At 39.8% G+C, this 16,877-nt stretch overlaps 1 protein-coding gene across 1 annotated transcript in view; it reads right to left on the bottom strand.

Annotated features, from left to right (window-relative positions):
• The window catches only part of LOC108264998 (fibrinogen C domain-containing protein 1), a 95,652-nt gene extending 81,263 nt beyond the window's left edge, over nt 1-14,389 (bottom strand). Inside the window, exons 1-3 of the mRNA XM_053680401.1 lie at nt 14,279-14,389; nt 13,977-14,133; nt 13,661-13,753 (exon numbers count right to left, since the gene is read on the bottom strand). Coding sequence (XP_053536376.1) covers nt 13,661-13,708 — 48 coding nt within the window. The 5' untranslated portion in view covers nt 13,709-13,753; nt 13,977-14,133; nt 14,279-14,389. The remainder of the gene's footprint in view (nt 1-13,660; nt 13,754-13,976; nt 14,134-14,278) is intronic.
• Nucleotides 14,390-16,877: the final 2,488 nt, after the last annotated feature.

The raw sequence follows: 16,877 nt of genomic DNA, 5'->3' as shown, positions 1-16,877 counted from the left end.
TTATATTGTTACTCTGAGGCACTTACCTGTTATATCGGACACTTCCACACTAAAACTGTGTACTGTTTGGCGCTACACTGTCACTTCCTGTGCCTAATGTCCTGTTTTAGGCGTACTATACTGTCCTGTGTTGTTAGCACACGTTTACACGTGCACCTTGTAAAAATGTTTAGATCTTATTAAGTTCTGTGTCGTCTCATGTGGTCAGTTTTATGTAGCACCGTGGTCCTGGAGGAACGTTGTTTCGTTTGTACTGTACCAGCTGTATGTGGTCGAAATGACAATCAAGCCACTTGAACTTGAACTTGATTTACATTTATTCATTTCATCAGCTGCTTTTTATTCCAAACGGATACAGTCGAGGTTTACAGCTGAGTACTTATAGCTAACAGTGGTTCTCAAGCAGTCCTGGGAATTAACCTCAAAAACTTCCAATCATTAGCACAGAGCTTTAACCAATGGAGGCTGATTTATACTTCTACAAAAACATATTACCGTTAAGACACAGAGAAGAGCATAGCTCAGAGAGGCTCAAGGTGTCAAGGTGAACACGGCAGGTTCATCTGTGGTGTAGTGCAGCAAATAAGCGCTGATTTGGTAAGCAGAGAACTGTATCCGGGAACATTATGAGATAAGGTCAGACAATCCTCAACCAAAACCAAAAGACATGATGTTATAAGCACGTTTATGATCCGTCTTTAAAATGTAAGTGACACTACATTCTTGGGGGGAGAGAAAAACGCTTTGGGCAAAGATTTGTACGTGCCCTGACAAATATACCTAAACTACATACTACAGTGCCCTCCACTAATATTGACACCCTTGGTAAATATGAGCAAAGAAGGCTGTGAAAAATTGTCTTTATTGTTTAACCTTTTGATCTTTTGTTTAAAAATTCACAAAAATACTTTACTCTCATGTATATCAAACAATTACAAACACAACACAGGTTTATCAAGAAACAAATCTTTGTTAAATGTAGTTGTGCCACAATTACATATATTACTATATTAATAATATTAAATATATGTGAGCCATATTTTGTAGTACACCTGGGTGACTAGGAACAGGAAATTGTTCAACCATGACTTCCTGTTTCAGGGGGTATAAATATGAGGTAACACATAGGTCAAATTCCCTTCAATGTTAGTCATTCATAACATTGGGTAAGACCAAGGAGTATAGCTGTGATGTGCGGCAAAAGGTTGTTGAGCTTCACAAAATGGGAAGTGTCTATAAGAAAATAGCACACGCATTGAAAATGCCCATTTCCACCATCAGGGCAATAATTAAGAAGTTCCAGTCAACTGGAAATGTTATGAATCAACCTGGAATTGGACATGTGTCTATATTGTCTCAACACACTGTGAAGAGGACGGTTCGAGTGGCCAAAAAATCTCCAAGGATCACAGCTGGAGAATTGCAGTAGTTAGTTGCGTCTTGGGGTCAGAAAGTCTCCAAAATTACAATCCGAAGTCACCTACATCACCACAAGCTGTTTGTAAAGGTTTCAAGAAAAAAGCCTCTACTCTCATCCAAAAACAAACTCAAGCATCTTCAGTTTGCCAGACACTACTGGAACTGCAAATGGGATTGGGTTCTACGGTCAGATGAAACCAAAATAGAGCTTTTTGGCGATAAACACCAGAGGTGGTTTTGGCACACAGAGAGGAAGCCATAAGGAAAAGTACCTCATGCCCGCGGGTAAATATGGTGGTGGCTCTTTAATGTTTTGGGGCTGTTTTTCTGCCAGAGCACCTGGACATTTTGTTAGGATACACGGCATCATGGACTCCTGTACATGGCCTAAATGAAAACCTGACTACCTCTGCCAGAAAGCTTAAAATGGGCCATGGTTGGATCTTGTACAATGATCCAAAACATACATCAAAATCAACACAAAAATTATTTACTGAACACAAAATCAAGGTCCTGCCATGGCCATCCCAGTCCCCTGACTTGAAACCCATAGAAAACCTGTGGGGTGAACTGAAGAGGAGAGTCCACCAGCGTGGACCTCAGAATTTGAAGGATCTGGAGAGATTCTGTATGGAGGAACGGTCTCAGATCCCTTGCCATGTATTCTCCAACCTCATCAGGCATTATAGGAGAAGACTCAGAGCTGTTATCTTGGCAAAGGGAGGTAGCACAAAGTATTGACTAAAAGGGTGCGAATAGTTGTTGCAAACCTATATTTAACAAAGATTATTTTTTGATAAACCTGTGTTTTGTTTGAAATTGTTTGATAGCCATGAGAGCAGCGTATTATACAAAAGATCAAAAGGTTAAACAATAAAGACAATTTTTCCCAGCCTTCTTTCACTGCTCATACTGTATTTACCAAGGGTGCCAATATTAGTGGAGGGCACTGTATGTACCCATGTGACCCTATCAGCAAAAATACACTCTGAATGACTTCTGAGTCGACTTGTTTGAATCCTTCCGTGCCATGTTGGTCTACATTCATTTCCAACATTACCCACAACACCATTCAACCACAAGCTGAGAGTGGCGCCCTTCCTTTATCTCTACCTAAAGGTAGCGATGCAGCGGCACTTTAGTTTTTTAGACTGTCCAGTTCTCTCACCTCCTGTACACTCTGCTTAAACAGATCACGTTCCAAAGCTTCAACATTAATGCTAATACCCCCTTTTAACACCATCACACTCACCATCTCTTAGATTGCTAACTAGCCGAGTCCCCGCTGTAGCTCAGCGCAACTGCGTTGTGTAGCTGCATTGCATTCTGAAGTCCAATCTGTATTGTCCAAAAATGGTGAGTGAGAAAAGACAAATGTTTTGTCTTCTATTAAACACAATTGTAGCTGTCCTAGAAATGTCCTTCGTGGCATGTTCAACAACCATCAAATTCTCCCAGGAATAACTAACGTACAACCACGACCAACAAATTAGCACAAAGCACATAAACATTACAATATAAACCTATTTAGTGCACAGTGTTTTTATTTATCGTTTCCGGTATTTGACTACCTCTGTTAATTTTGTCTGTTTCAGTGCCACACCAAACTTTATCTGTACTTTTCATTTTCTGAACATTCTGGTTTGGTACATGTGACACTGCCCAATAGTGCACAAATACATACTACATGCAAGTTTGCTGGCAGACACCTATGTGAATGTCTACCCACTACACTCGTACATGTTGGCAGAATATAAATCAGCCCTGAGTCACCATGGCTCACAGAAGAAAACAATAGTTTGCAGTGAAATCAAACTCTTGGTTTTTATAACTTTTTGGTATTAGAACATTACTACTGAAGCACTGGAGAATAGGAGACTTGCGGCACAAGGGTAATATATTATACATAAAGAACTGATGCCTAATGGTGCAGTAAAGTGAAGTGGTTTTCATATCACAGTAACACTGGTGTACGGCACCAAGGATGCTTGCCTTGGTCATGGTCCCAAAGTAGCGTTATAGAAATCTGAACGTAGATTCAGATCCCTAATGAACAAGCAAGAAGTGACACTGGCGAGTAAAAACTCCCCGAGAAGTCGTGAGGAAGAAACCTTGAATGCACGCAGACCCATTAAAAAATTAACCCATCCTCTTTTGGGTCGACATGGTAGAGGTAAGTGTGCCGAATGGATGCTCAACTTTAGATGAGAACAGGAGTCTTTATGGTTTACATCAGCAGTTCTTGGGTAAAAGCATACAGTATACTGGTTATACCATCCATTGATGCAAGGCTGAGAGATATTAAGGCTTTAGGGCAGTGGTCACCAACCTTGTTCCTGGATCGCTACCTTTCTGAAGACTTGGCTCCAACTGTAATCGGGACCACCTGACCATCCAGTCATTACCTTAAGAAGTTCTTGATCAGCCAAAACAAGTGTGTTAGATTTTGGTTGGAGATGAAACCTTCAAGAAGGTAGATCTCAAGGAAGAGGGTTGGTGACCACTGCTTTAGAGTATTCACATGGGACAAGACTCAAAAGCAGAAATCGAGTCGCAAGTGCAGTGGAGGGAAACTGGAGGACCTGGAAAATAACACAACAAACACTAGCTTGTGTATGTGTTGCCTTGTACATCGGGTGAATGCATATTCTGTTCTGCTTTCGAAGTCCAGTTTAAAGAAAACAACCATGTGAAGACCAAGTGTGATGGTTCAAATACGGAGTCTTAAATCAATCAAACACCTCAAAGCCTCCAATATTTGGAAGTAAGGAGGCGGCTCTACCTCAATAAGAAGCCTCATAAACTTGCTTGCAAGTCCCAGAGCAGGGCGCACGGCACAGCAGCACCCACTCACTGTTCCGCTGTTTCCACAGCGCACTACCAAGGGATCACGCTGAAGTGTTTAAGGTCTGAAGAATAAACGCTCAGCCAGACAGCAGTTTAAAGAAAAAAGCAAATGGAAGAATTTTATCATCTGGGACATCAGAGAGTGTGTTGAGTTATCGGGGTCATCCATTTTATTTACACACGCACTGCTCTTCTCCACAGTCACATTAAGATGCTTCCAGGTACACACACACACACATACACAGAGAGAGAGAAAAAGAGAGACAGAGACAGAGATAAGGTAATAACATTTGCTGTTGAACTAATCCATTACACAAAATACAATTACAATATAATTGCAAAAATTATTTCACCTCTGTAAATAGCTGCTTCATTTAATGAGCTTTATCAAGGAGCTCCAACACCCTACCAGCTACTTCTATTTTTCCACCCAATAATAATACAACGCTGAATCACTTATTCTATTTTATTTAGAAAGTTTAGTTGCATTTTTATGGAAATATGTTACTGTCCATTAGTCAATAAAGTAATATCTTTTTAGACCACAGCACCGTGGCTTCTGCGTATGATGACAGAAAACAGAATAGTAAGCCGTATAGTTGTATTTGTGCCCCCCCCGGGGAAATGATGCAATCCGTGAGTTTTGTGATCTGTTGCATCCCTATTGTAAAGTACAAGACAGGCTGTCTGTGACCAACTTATTTCCCTTCCCCTATTAGTATCTCAATCTATGCTCCACTTTCATCTCCAGTGAGATTTTCCTACAAATCCTTGAATGTTAGCCTTTTGCACTTCTGCTATGTTTTGCCGCCAGGGAAACGACCCCCATTGCTGTGGCAGTACTGTGAACGCTACTCTGCCTTTAATGCCCTCCAGCAACCTTCCGTGACATATAAGACATTTGGTATAAATTGAAAACACAAACAGGGGATGAAGAGGTCACATAACCCAAACTGAGAGGACCCGGGGCACACGACTGGAGAAAGCTCTAGATTTGTCAAGTTTAGTGGGAGAAAAAGATGTGATGTGTCATATTTGTGTAACCTTCTCTCAGGCTTGTTCATAATTGTTCCCCTGAGCCTCATATAGATGAGTATATAATCAACTTCAATAATCGATTTCATTAAGCCACTACAGGAACGAAGCTTGAGATATTATTACCCTTTCCAATGCTTCTCACATTCGCAGCCTGACAGTGGGATGAAATGGTAATTGCACAAATGGGTTGTTTGCTGTAATAGTCATTACACAAGATAGCACAATAAGTACCAGGTAAATGGAGCACAAACACAAAAACTTGCATTCACTGGGCTTGTGGATGAACCGGCTACACTGCCATGGTGCATGTCTACAGTCCCTGGTTTGAGTTTACATGGGATAGGAGATAGGACTAGGGTAGGACTCCCCAGCAAGGCAAAGTATTTGCCACCAGGACATGGTAATCACTACAATGACTACTGTTGATGCTCCACCTGATGCACGGTCCCTGGAGGATGGTGAATTGCTGCCAGTACCTCCAATACCTCAGTACTTCCTGGTGCCTTGGAGTATGCCAACTTTCCAACCATGGCTACAGTGAAATCTAGAGCTATTAGCTGCCACAGCACTGTATACTGCCCCAGAAATCATCACTTGCAAGCTACTGAATTTAGGAGGTGAGGCAAGGCACTCAGGCGCTGGTTAGGAAGGAATGTTCAGGACAGCTCTGCCTCTTTGGTTCAGTCTTTCTTCAGCCCAGGGACCGAAGCCTGTCTTATGGTTAACCCACTCAATGGAGTCAGGAGCAACAGGGTAGAGAAGGTGAGGTAGAGGTACCATAATACTTCATGCTCTGTTGCACCTTTCCATAATTATTTGGTGTAGATTTGCCAAGGATGTACAGGATGTGTGGAGAGGACCAGGCCGGAGCTGTAGGATTTTAAAGCCATATGCTAGATACTTTAGAATTATACTTACTTTTGGTCTGTGCAATCTATAAACAAATAAATCGTTGTTTCTGTCCCCAATCTCACAGCCTTCCACCGCAAAAGAGATCCAATGGGGCAAAAAGCCCTAAATGCTGCTGGCTTCTAAAAGAAAACCAATAATACCACGGACTCAAGGACAGCGTCATTTTAGAACTTAGAGCCCTTAACTCTTCAAAGAACGACCAAGGATCCCTGTTTTGTATACATAAGGAAAGGGTTTTCAAACAGGTGGAACCTTATGGCCTTCAAAACTTCTTAAAAGGTTTGTTGGACCAGCAAGGCACCTTCTCAGAAGAAAAGACAGCTGCTCCTGCCCTGTAAACATTCTCCTGTGAGTTCTCTCTTTGTTTGGCACGAGTCAGAATTTGTGTCTCCTTTATTCACTCACACTGCTATAATGGATACTTAGCATGCACAGCAATATTGGAGACCATAAGCTGGAGACTCTGTGAGATTTCACGCTCATCCACAATCTGTCAGCTAAAACCAAAACCCGAAGATTTAATTATAGACACAGACCTTGTTTGAGCCGAGACACATCATTCTTAGCCGTAGTGGGGCCAGAAAATCCTGCAGGCGCTAAACATGCTTCCTGGAAATTGTTTCACAGTTAATTTCTAAAAACTTGACCAAAGAATATTTGCTTCCATTATTAAGTGCAAATATTCTAGGGACGAATAAAAAACATATGCGCCAATGTTAATGGAAGTTGATTTTCAAGAAATTTATACCTGACTGTCCACTCCCACATACATGTAAAAGTAAAAACTGCCACTCCTATGACTTTTCTCTTGGATCACGCGATTATCTTAGTCCCAGTGAGTTTCTAAAAGACACGTGCTAGAATGTGTCCTGAAGTGGACTGAGCAAACAGGTTTAAATATGTCTTGCATTTGCACTTTTATTTGTATGTGAATAATCTCCATCCAGATATAATCCTGATACTCAATAAGCATGAAACAACCAATTGTAAAGATTCTGAAATCAGGTCAAAAAATGTGATAGCACACACATAAAGCTACGATTTTGACACAGTGCTGTTCTGACATAGCATCTAGTATGGCCTTCTGCAGTTCTGGACATCACACATTTCATTTCTTACGCTTTATAACACCTTTTGATACTCACAGCAACTTTTTCACCTCCAAAAAAAAAGGTAACAACGTTCTTTAAAAAATAAATAAATAAATAAATAAATAAAAAATAAAAATAAATGTTATGGTGTTTTCATCATGGTTTTTTTTTTTTTCCATACACAAACTCAAGATTCACATAAAAGCAGATGGTATGCCTAATACTGATAAGAGCTGAGCCAAGAAACATGTTGGCAATCCTCAGTCTATCTGTCAGTGATTTGATTAATCTAAATAACAGACTGAAGCAAGCTGCCACTGCTCATCCTGCTTAATACAACACATATTATAAGAAAGTACTGTGAGAGCATTTTCTCCAAGCTCATCTGTGACTCACTTTCTGATACTCCTGTTCTGGGGCTCACCAGTTCTTCACTTCTCAGATCCATTATACATGTGAGCGACTGTGTTTGTGGAGAGCAGAACAAAATGGCAGGGTCTGTCACGAACCACTCATTCGTGTCATTATTTGAACAGCATGCCAAGACCATTTCAGGGTGAGTTTATAGCCAAAGTGCATAAGAAGTATCCATACTCCTGGAGCACTTTGCAGACATTTCAGAACCAGGAAACAGCACCTATGCTTCATGATACCCAACCATGCTTATTATTATTATTATTATTATTATTATTATTATTATTATTATTGCACGGTGGGGGTTTCATGCTGTGAAACGTCTGTAATTGGATTTGGCGATTCTCTTGAAGTCTGCCTGAATACAGCTTATGAAGCTCTTTCTGTTATTTGTGTTGGGAATTCAAAGCAAATATGTACTTTTTTTTATTTATTTTTTTTTAAATGATTCTTTTTATTGCCAATCTGGAGCTTGAACTGACTAAAAATGTTGCTTGCAGTAGAGATTTAATGTACACAAAGCAGATGGCAATTGTCTCCAACGTCTCGAATGTCTTCTGCCAAAGCTGTGAATATGGAGGATTTTTTTTTTTTTTCTCAAATGAAATTGAATATTTCTGTACACAATTTTTTTTCACTCTGTTGTCTCAAGTTGCAAGTAATAAATGATAACAAATGAGTGCGAAGAACAAGAACAGAATTTCTTACTTATGTTAGGAGACTACGGTGGAGTAGTGGCCTTTAGCTTTTTAACAGTTGCACTGGAAGTAAATCTTTACACTGCAACACAGCAAGAATTAACCAGACAAATGCTTAACCCTGCAAACTAAACGTATGCTGGTGAAAGCTATAACTTGAGCCCAGAAAATAAATTGAAGTTTTTTGTGAATCGCATTCCATCGATTGCGGCACTGCGTGAACATTCAAATCTCTGACTATCCGAGATGGCGGCCATTAGAGATGAGCGTCTTGGCCAAATCAGTACTCTTGAGGGTTTTTTTAATGGGTAAAACAGTGACAGCTCCAGTTTGACTCTGCAGCTACTGCATAATGGATGTATGGAATTATTTCAATAAATAAATAGACGTGCGACTACCAAAATGCAAATTCATTTACATTTGGTGACATTCCATTTATACTGTTTGTTTATTACCACTTAACACAGTACATTTATCCATCCATCCATTTTTTGTACCGTTTATCCTACATAGGGTCACGTGAAGAATGGAGATTATCCCACAGGGCGGGGGACACCCTGGACGGGGTGCTAACCCATCGCAGGGCACAATCACACACACCCATTCACACACTACGGACAGTACCTGGAGGAATCCCCCCGAAGCACACGGAGAACATGCAAACCCCGTGCACACAGGGGGGAGCCGGGAATCGAACCCAAAGGTGCGAGGCAAACATGCTAACTAAGCCCCCATGCTCTCTTTGCATTATTTATTAGTATTAATGCATCGATTATTTATCTTATCTGAGTTCACTTGTATCCTCTGTATCACTTCGTATATCCAGTCACTTTGTATTTCACAAAACCAGTAGGTCAGTATTTGAATGCTAATTTTAAGTAAAAATGCTGTCTAGCACTCTGGAGGAAACGTATCACCCAGTAGTGGAGGTGTTTCCTCCTTCTCAGTCTTGAATTAACCATCTCTGTGATATGGTGGAGGATTTATGAGGTGACACATCTCCAGACCTGGAAAATGAACACATTTATCATCTGATTGTATTGCAATGGAAAGCATGTGAATGAAACAGACGATGGGTTTAGTTCTAATGTTTCATCCTTAGACTTCTAATAGTTTGACTTACCTTTAACAGGACACAGCAAGTAAAAACCTTCCTGCACTGAGATAGATCCTTTCTATAAAAGGCCACCGGCTCATGACTCTCTGGACCACGGGCCCTATTTTTACCCCTTTTAAACAGGTACAAATCTCACTGACCGGGAACCAGCTGTTTCATCCCATCACACAGGAACTGGAAAAATCATGACATTACATGCAGAAGACAGGATTACAGCGTGGATCAATCAAACCCTGAGCTATAGTGTTTCACTCTGCAGGTGGGTTTTTTTCATCCCATAAACACCCCTTACGCATAATGAAAGCAGCAAGCCCTGAAATAATGTATGCTGTGTAAAACAGGAGCAGGATGTGAGATGAGCAGGTGCGACACTCTGTGTGTGTGTGTGTTGCATGACAAAAGCACTTGGAAGAAGTAAGACAGGTGAGTTAACGGCAGCGATTAAAAAAAAAAAAACGCTGCTGACCGTTGATACTGACGTGACACACGGAGGTGTAATGAAACAGTAGCTTAAAAGGATGTCACAGTAAAGTAGAATTATGCCTTGCACAATCCGGAGTCATGAAAATCTATCCAGATCCTCACAGCAGATGAGTGTGAAACAGTAAATAACAGGAGAATGATTTTTTAAATTAAACTGCCATCAAGAGACAAACAAGCATCAATGCAGAAACAGGAAAGCTTTAACATTCTGTTATCTGAGCTACACGTTATTATCTGTAAACAGCCTCATCCTCAGATCTACTGTGCGTGTGTGTATGTGTGTGTGTGTCAAGCAAACACCGCAATATTTTTCAAAATTACCGCAGATTTTTTCCAAAGCCCTCTATGATTCGTGTGCCTCGAACATGACTACAGCTAAAAGGTCTCATTTACCAACAGACATGACTGTGAAAGACCGTGAAAAACAATTCAGGGCAACTGCGATTTCACCAATTCAAGTCGTTTCCCACAAAACAAACGCACAAACTCTGCAATTCTGAAAAAAGCCGAAGCAAAATCAAGCGTTTTGGCCGCAACAATCACAAATAAAACTCTGAGAAATCTGGTACAGACCGGCTAGTTAGTTCCTGTTATCACTTCCTTCACTCAGCAGCCTATTTTTTTAAGTCGGGGCGGCTGTGCCTCAGGTGGTAGAGCGGGTTGTCCACTAATCGAAGGGTTGGCGGTTCGATTCCCGGCCCACGTCTCCACATACCGAAGTGACCTTGGGCAAGACGCTGAACCCCAAGTCGCTCCCGATGACAAGTTAGCACCTTGCACGGCAGCTCTGCTACCATAGGTGTGTGAATGTGAATGTAAATCAGTGAATGAGAACCAGTGTAAAGCACTTTGGATAAAAGCACTATATAAGTGCAGACCATTTACCATTAAAATTAACAAGACAAAGACTGCAGTTTGTCTTGTTTACCGAGAAACCACAAAGTGCAAAGCCCTTAACGTCCTAAAGACTTTCCTGTGTATGAAAACATACAGGAACGGCTTTACGTCTGACGGTCACTCCAGCTGACACTAGAGACTCCTTCCAAAAATGTTACATAAACATCTCCTCGCGTTTCTCAGTAGAGCGTCCAACATACAGGACTGGGTATAAGTTATTACTATACAGTAGAATATGATGATAATGTATCAAAACCGATGCATAAAAGAAATCTGCGATTTCCCTTGCTTCAACACCTTCTGACCAATCAGAATCGAGAATTTTCCAGCACTAACACTTACACAAGCTCAAATAAATTAAAGAATAGGCTGTCTTTACTTCATTATGGTCACATGACCAGGACCATGTACTTCAAACATCTGAAGCACCTGAGAAAGAATATATCAGGAGGATCATATACAGACAGAAAGAATCTTTAATGAGCCTATTTAATGAGGTTTTATTAAGACTGCTCTGCCACGTTGCTATCATTCTCACAGGAAGTACAAAAGGAAGTGTAATCTGTCCCAAGTGCACCCTGGGATAACACATGCCTCATTGTAAATATATAATTGGTTGTTGATTAGCTATCCATACTGCACAGATTTTTAAAACAATGATATGAAAAGCAGTTACGCGGGGTAAAAATAGTTTTTGTGATTTTATTATAATTTTTATAATATAATATTCTAATCTTAAAAACAATATAAAATAGTGGAAATATATTACTTTTGATTTTATTATCATTTCATAATGTTTGCACAAGTAATCTAAGTTAATGCATGGGTTTAAATATTTGTTAATACTTTGGTTTCCCGAGTGTTACAATTAAAAGATGTTTTTTTGTCTTTACCAAAAGGGATATATTTTTCCACAGTTTGCACCTTGCTCAATTACCTCCTACAGTGCCGAATTCACATTTGCATTGTTGATTTAATGCAGAGTTGAATAACATATTCGCTGCTGACTTAACACCCACAGTTTCCACTGAAATGAAGTCTCAGGGTATACTTTTACAAGCAGCTGGATACAGGCTCTGCGGCTGTGAAGTCAGTACTGGAAGATTCTGTCTTTCACTCAGTTTGAAGTTCCATCATTCTTGAGTGAACTGATCGTACGTTCTCGCAAATCTTTCACACTTGGCAATGAAACATCGTCCCTCACTTCCATCTCGGAGTGAGTGTTTGTCAATCTCAGTAAAGGTACTAAACTGTATCATTCCTTGTTACTGAGGTGGTACCCTCAAGTACCCTCGAGCTCATTCGTGACTTTAGGTGATAAGCCACATTACACTTCGTCTAATGTCCAGTGGGCTGGACACGTCGACAACATTAACGTGTTCATTTATCGATATTTATCTGAAAGTTACATTCTGAATGAACAAACTGACTAAACATATATCACCTTAAACAGATAGATAGACAGACAGACAGACAGACAGACAGACAGATAGACAAATAGATAGATAGACAAACAGACAGACAGATCGATAGATAGACAGACAGACAGATAGATAGACAAACAGACAGGCAGACAGATAGATAGATAGATAGACAGACAAACAGACAGACAGATAGATAGATAGATAGATAGACAGACAGACAGACAGACTGAGAACGATAGATAGACAGACTTACTCAAACAGTGCTGTGCATAAGTATTCACCCCTTGAACTTTTACACACTTTGTTACTTATTTCCACTCTATTACACTCTAAAAATAAAGGTACCAGACTGTACTTTTCTTTGTCACTGAGGTGGTACCATCAAGAGAACATCTTTTGCATCTGCAATATCTATCTTTCACCTGGAAACATGAATATAGTGTCCTAACCGGACCTTAAGGATCACTGATGTGCCTTAAGGGTAAATCATATGCAGTTTTCCGGGTAATAAGTACGCGCTAGTTACAAAACATACACCATATATGGTCCCACCCCAGCCATAAGGAACATTATGGATTGGCACCTTTATTTCTCTAAATGTATGCGGGACTTAATTGGGATTGTATGTCATGAATCTACACAAAAATAGTCCCTTTTTTCTGTGTATTTTGTAATAGTGAAGACAAAGAACAGCTCTTTTATTTTATTTTATAAAATAAAATAAAAAAAAAAGTCGAAATTCATTGACCGGACCGGATTAGGACCTCTATCCTATACCGGCCCGGTCCTGGTCTACGGGTCATGTGTTTTGCACTCCTGTTCTAAAATGTAATTACGGTTCAAACAGACGTAGGAGATAGACATTAAAGGTACAAAGGATAAGGGTACCACCCCAGAGACAAGCAAGGCTACAGTATAGTGCCCTTATTTCTGAGAGTGTCTAGAGAAGTAGAGGACGATGAATTTCATGATGCTGTGAATGCAGAGAGCAGAGCACCCACTACTCACCGGTGTAAAACCTTCATTTGTATTATTTTATTACTATTTCTATCACTTCACACTTTCCCATATGGATAATAATAATAATAATAATAATAATAATAATAATAATAATAATAATAATAATTGGAGAATGGAAAACACACTCATGGCTTATGCTGGAAGTTTGTAACATTCCTGATAATACCTGCATCATGAGGTGTAAGACAAAAAATTATTTCAGACAACTAAAGCTAATAATCCGAGCCAAAGTGTTGAGAGAATGATGTTTAAATGAGACAGAGTGTGTAAAATGGCTGTGTCTCATTTCGCGCTGTCTACCTGAGCCTTGTGCTGCGGTCCGTCTTCAAGCTCCGTGACGCTGTTCATGATTTTCCACACAGCTCCTTCAGCAATATTCTCCGACAAAACAACCTGCAAAAATCCCAGATTTGTCCTCACGGACTGTAAAGATATCCTGCTTTGTTTAATCCCTCCATTAACACACAGTTTGAGTTTCTCTCTAGGAGATGTGAACTACTTCAGCAGCACACACACACACACACACACACGTCCAACACAGAGCTACTGAACCTGCTGCAGGTCTGATAAACTCATTTAAAAAAAAGAAGAAGAAAAAAAAGAAAAACACACTTACAAGATCCCTCAGTCATAAGAAAAAAAAAACTAAGAAGAAAAATATGTTCTTCGAATTTTCTGGAAAATGTCGGAGAGAGTAAACACGCTCGAGTGATGCGCGCGCCGCTTCTCCTCACACAAATCCTCCTGTGAGGAAACTTCCTCTGTCCGTTAACCTGATGAGAAGAACAAATAGGTTACAAAAACAGAGAAAAATGTCGGTATTCTAGGACAAATATGTATCCAGAGCAGTGTTGCAGTGCGTATTAATCCCGTAGCGTCCATGAGAGAATATTTGTGGTCATTAAAAATGTGTCTCACATCACACTCCGTGTCTCTGTAGTGTGTCTCTGCTGAGCTAAAGCGCCGCTTTACAGACGACAAACAGCACAGGGTTGCCAGATTGGAGTCATGGTTGCCAGGTCTGCAGGCGAAAATGTACTCATTTGCCAAACAAAAACCGCCAAACATTCTTCTCAGTCCGATTCATGGTCCGACTTAAAACATTTTCTTTATCAGATCGATTTTAACGATGTTTATTTATGATGATATATTTATTTTGGCTGAATCAATGGCACAGGATACAAATGAGAAGCTAAGGGTTAAAGGGTGAACACCGCTTGCATATTCATGGTTGTTAATAATCAGTCCATTCAGGATTTCGCGATCACAGAAATCAGTGCAAAGTCAAGGAAACTCCATGATATTCCGAGGAGTTTGCAATTTTTTGAAAATTACCACAGATTTTCCGCAGATTTGTGCCAAGATGTGTAATGTGACGTCATCACAATGCGCATTCGACCAAAGCCGAATTCACGTGTCGAACATGAATACGGCTAAAAGGTCTCATTTAGTAACAAACATCACTGCATCACTGCGAAAGGGCGTGCAAAACATTTTTTATTTTATTTATTTAAATTTTTTTTTGCAATTGGTGCAATTGCAATTTCTGCAAAAAACAAGTACTTTCCCACAAAATAAAACAATTTAAAAACTCTGCACGTTGCATGACAAAAAGCCACAGCAAAATCAAGCATTCTTGGTCACAACAATGCATTCTTGGTCACAACAACTCCCCCCCCCCCCCCCCCCCCCCAAAAAAAAAAAAAAAATGAAATCCTGTATGGACTGAATAATACTTAAGATGTGATTTTCAAATCCAAGATTTGCTTATTTATTTATTTATTTTTAGTCCACCTAGAAAGTTACTGCTTATGAGATGGTAGGATGTGATTACGATGAGGTCTGTATTTAAATGGTTTTGGTCAGGAAAAAAATGAACGTTATGGGGGAAAAATGGGATGTGCGATGGCAAACTTCTATTGGTTTCATTTATTTTTGTGTCATCAATGATGTTATATTAACATACAAAATTACCACTTAAGTAATATTCATACAAAAATATAAGTTCCCAAGTTGTAAATACAATATTGTGGTGAAGTGCACTCACCTTGACAATATTTCTGACAGGAGCTTTCTGCATTACCCATTCGACAAAAGACTAATAGCGGTACCAATGACAGTTAGACCTTGCTTAGAGACAGAGATGCTGCAGCGCTTTAGTCCTGTCCAGATCTCTCACTTCCTCATTAGCCTTAACGTTCTTGCTAATATCGCATCGTGCTTGACATCTCGTTAGACTGCTAACTAGTTGATTATTTTATATACCACACCATCCCATCGCTGATAATTATCCCAGAATACACAATCTCCTCATCATGTTTCATTCTTTACTTATACAAGATTGTAAACTGTAAATGTGGTCTTGGCCTGCTATTATTATCCCTAATGGATTGTTCCCCCAAACATTCATTATATATACAAAGTGATTGGTGCATAATGGTGCAGTTGCTGCCTCTCCGCTTTAGGGTCTCCAGTTCGATCCTGAGTTGGGGATTACTGTCTGTGCTGAGTTTCTGTTCATGTGTTCAGATGGGTTTCCTCCGGGTTCTCTGGTTTCCTCTCACTGTCCAAAAACATGTTGGTAGGTGGATTGGCTACTCTGAAATGTCCCTAGGTGTGATTGACTGTGTGCATGGCAGTCTGTGACGGACTGGTGTATATCCACCTCATGCTAAGTGTTCCTGACATAGCCAGTTGAATCACCGTAACCCTGATGAGGATAAAGCACTTTCTGAAGGTGAATGAACAAGTGACTGTGAAAACATGCATGTAAGTTAAATTTCCATAGGAGTTCAATTTCCATAGGCTTACAGATGTGTGGGTGGTGAATAAAACAAATGAAAACTTTTCATTTCACATAAACTAGTTTGAATCAGTGAGCTGTGAGTAACACCCAAGTCGAGAGAGATTCTTTCCAATCTGGCAACCCAATGACTTTCCCAGCAAAGCAGCTGTAGCAGAAGACAACACTAATACATTACTCTAATGAGTGTTTTATAGGTGCAGATTGATTACCTTGCTGTGGACAGTTCCTAACAAAATTCATCAGGGTTGAACTAACACTTTTATTACTGCTATAATGTTTAATTAATATCAACTATGTTGACTTCAGTCATTTTTACAGTGTAAATATAAGTGTAGCTGGACACAAAACAAACTAGGGTTGTAACGATACATATCATATCATTCAGATCTGTGTATCGAACAATAAATTCAACAGACTGCATAATAATGTAGGCTATACACGATAAAATATCCTTTTGAGGCTATTTTGCATTATAGGTATGCAGCAAAAATGCTTTGCATTTGATGATTCTTTCAAAAACATAAAAATGACCAGAAATAGATTTGATAATTCAGACATGCCATTCTGGTCTATATGTACTGGTATAAAGCACAAAGACTGTATTTTTATTGTTTGCTTGTTTGTAAATGGCATAAAAATTCCAAGCAGACCAACACTTTATCAGTGCTTTAGCCCTAGCGTTATGTATTGCACTATACATGAGTACAAACA

Source organism: Ictalurus punctatus, chromosome 5 (assembly GCF_001660625.3).
Source record: "Ictalurus punctatus breed USDA103 chromosome 5, Coco_2.0, whole genome shotgun sequence".
In the NCBI taxonomy this organism is placed as follows: Eukaryota; Metazoa; Chordata; class Actinopteri; order Siluriformes; family Ictaluridae; genus Ictalurus; species Ictalurus punctatus.
The sequence above is the reverse complement of the archived record's forward strand: the minus strand, read 5'-3'. Positions and strand labels throughout refer to the sequence as shown.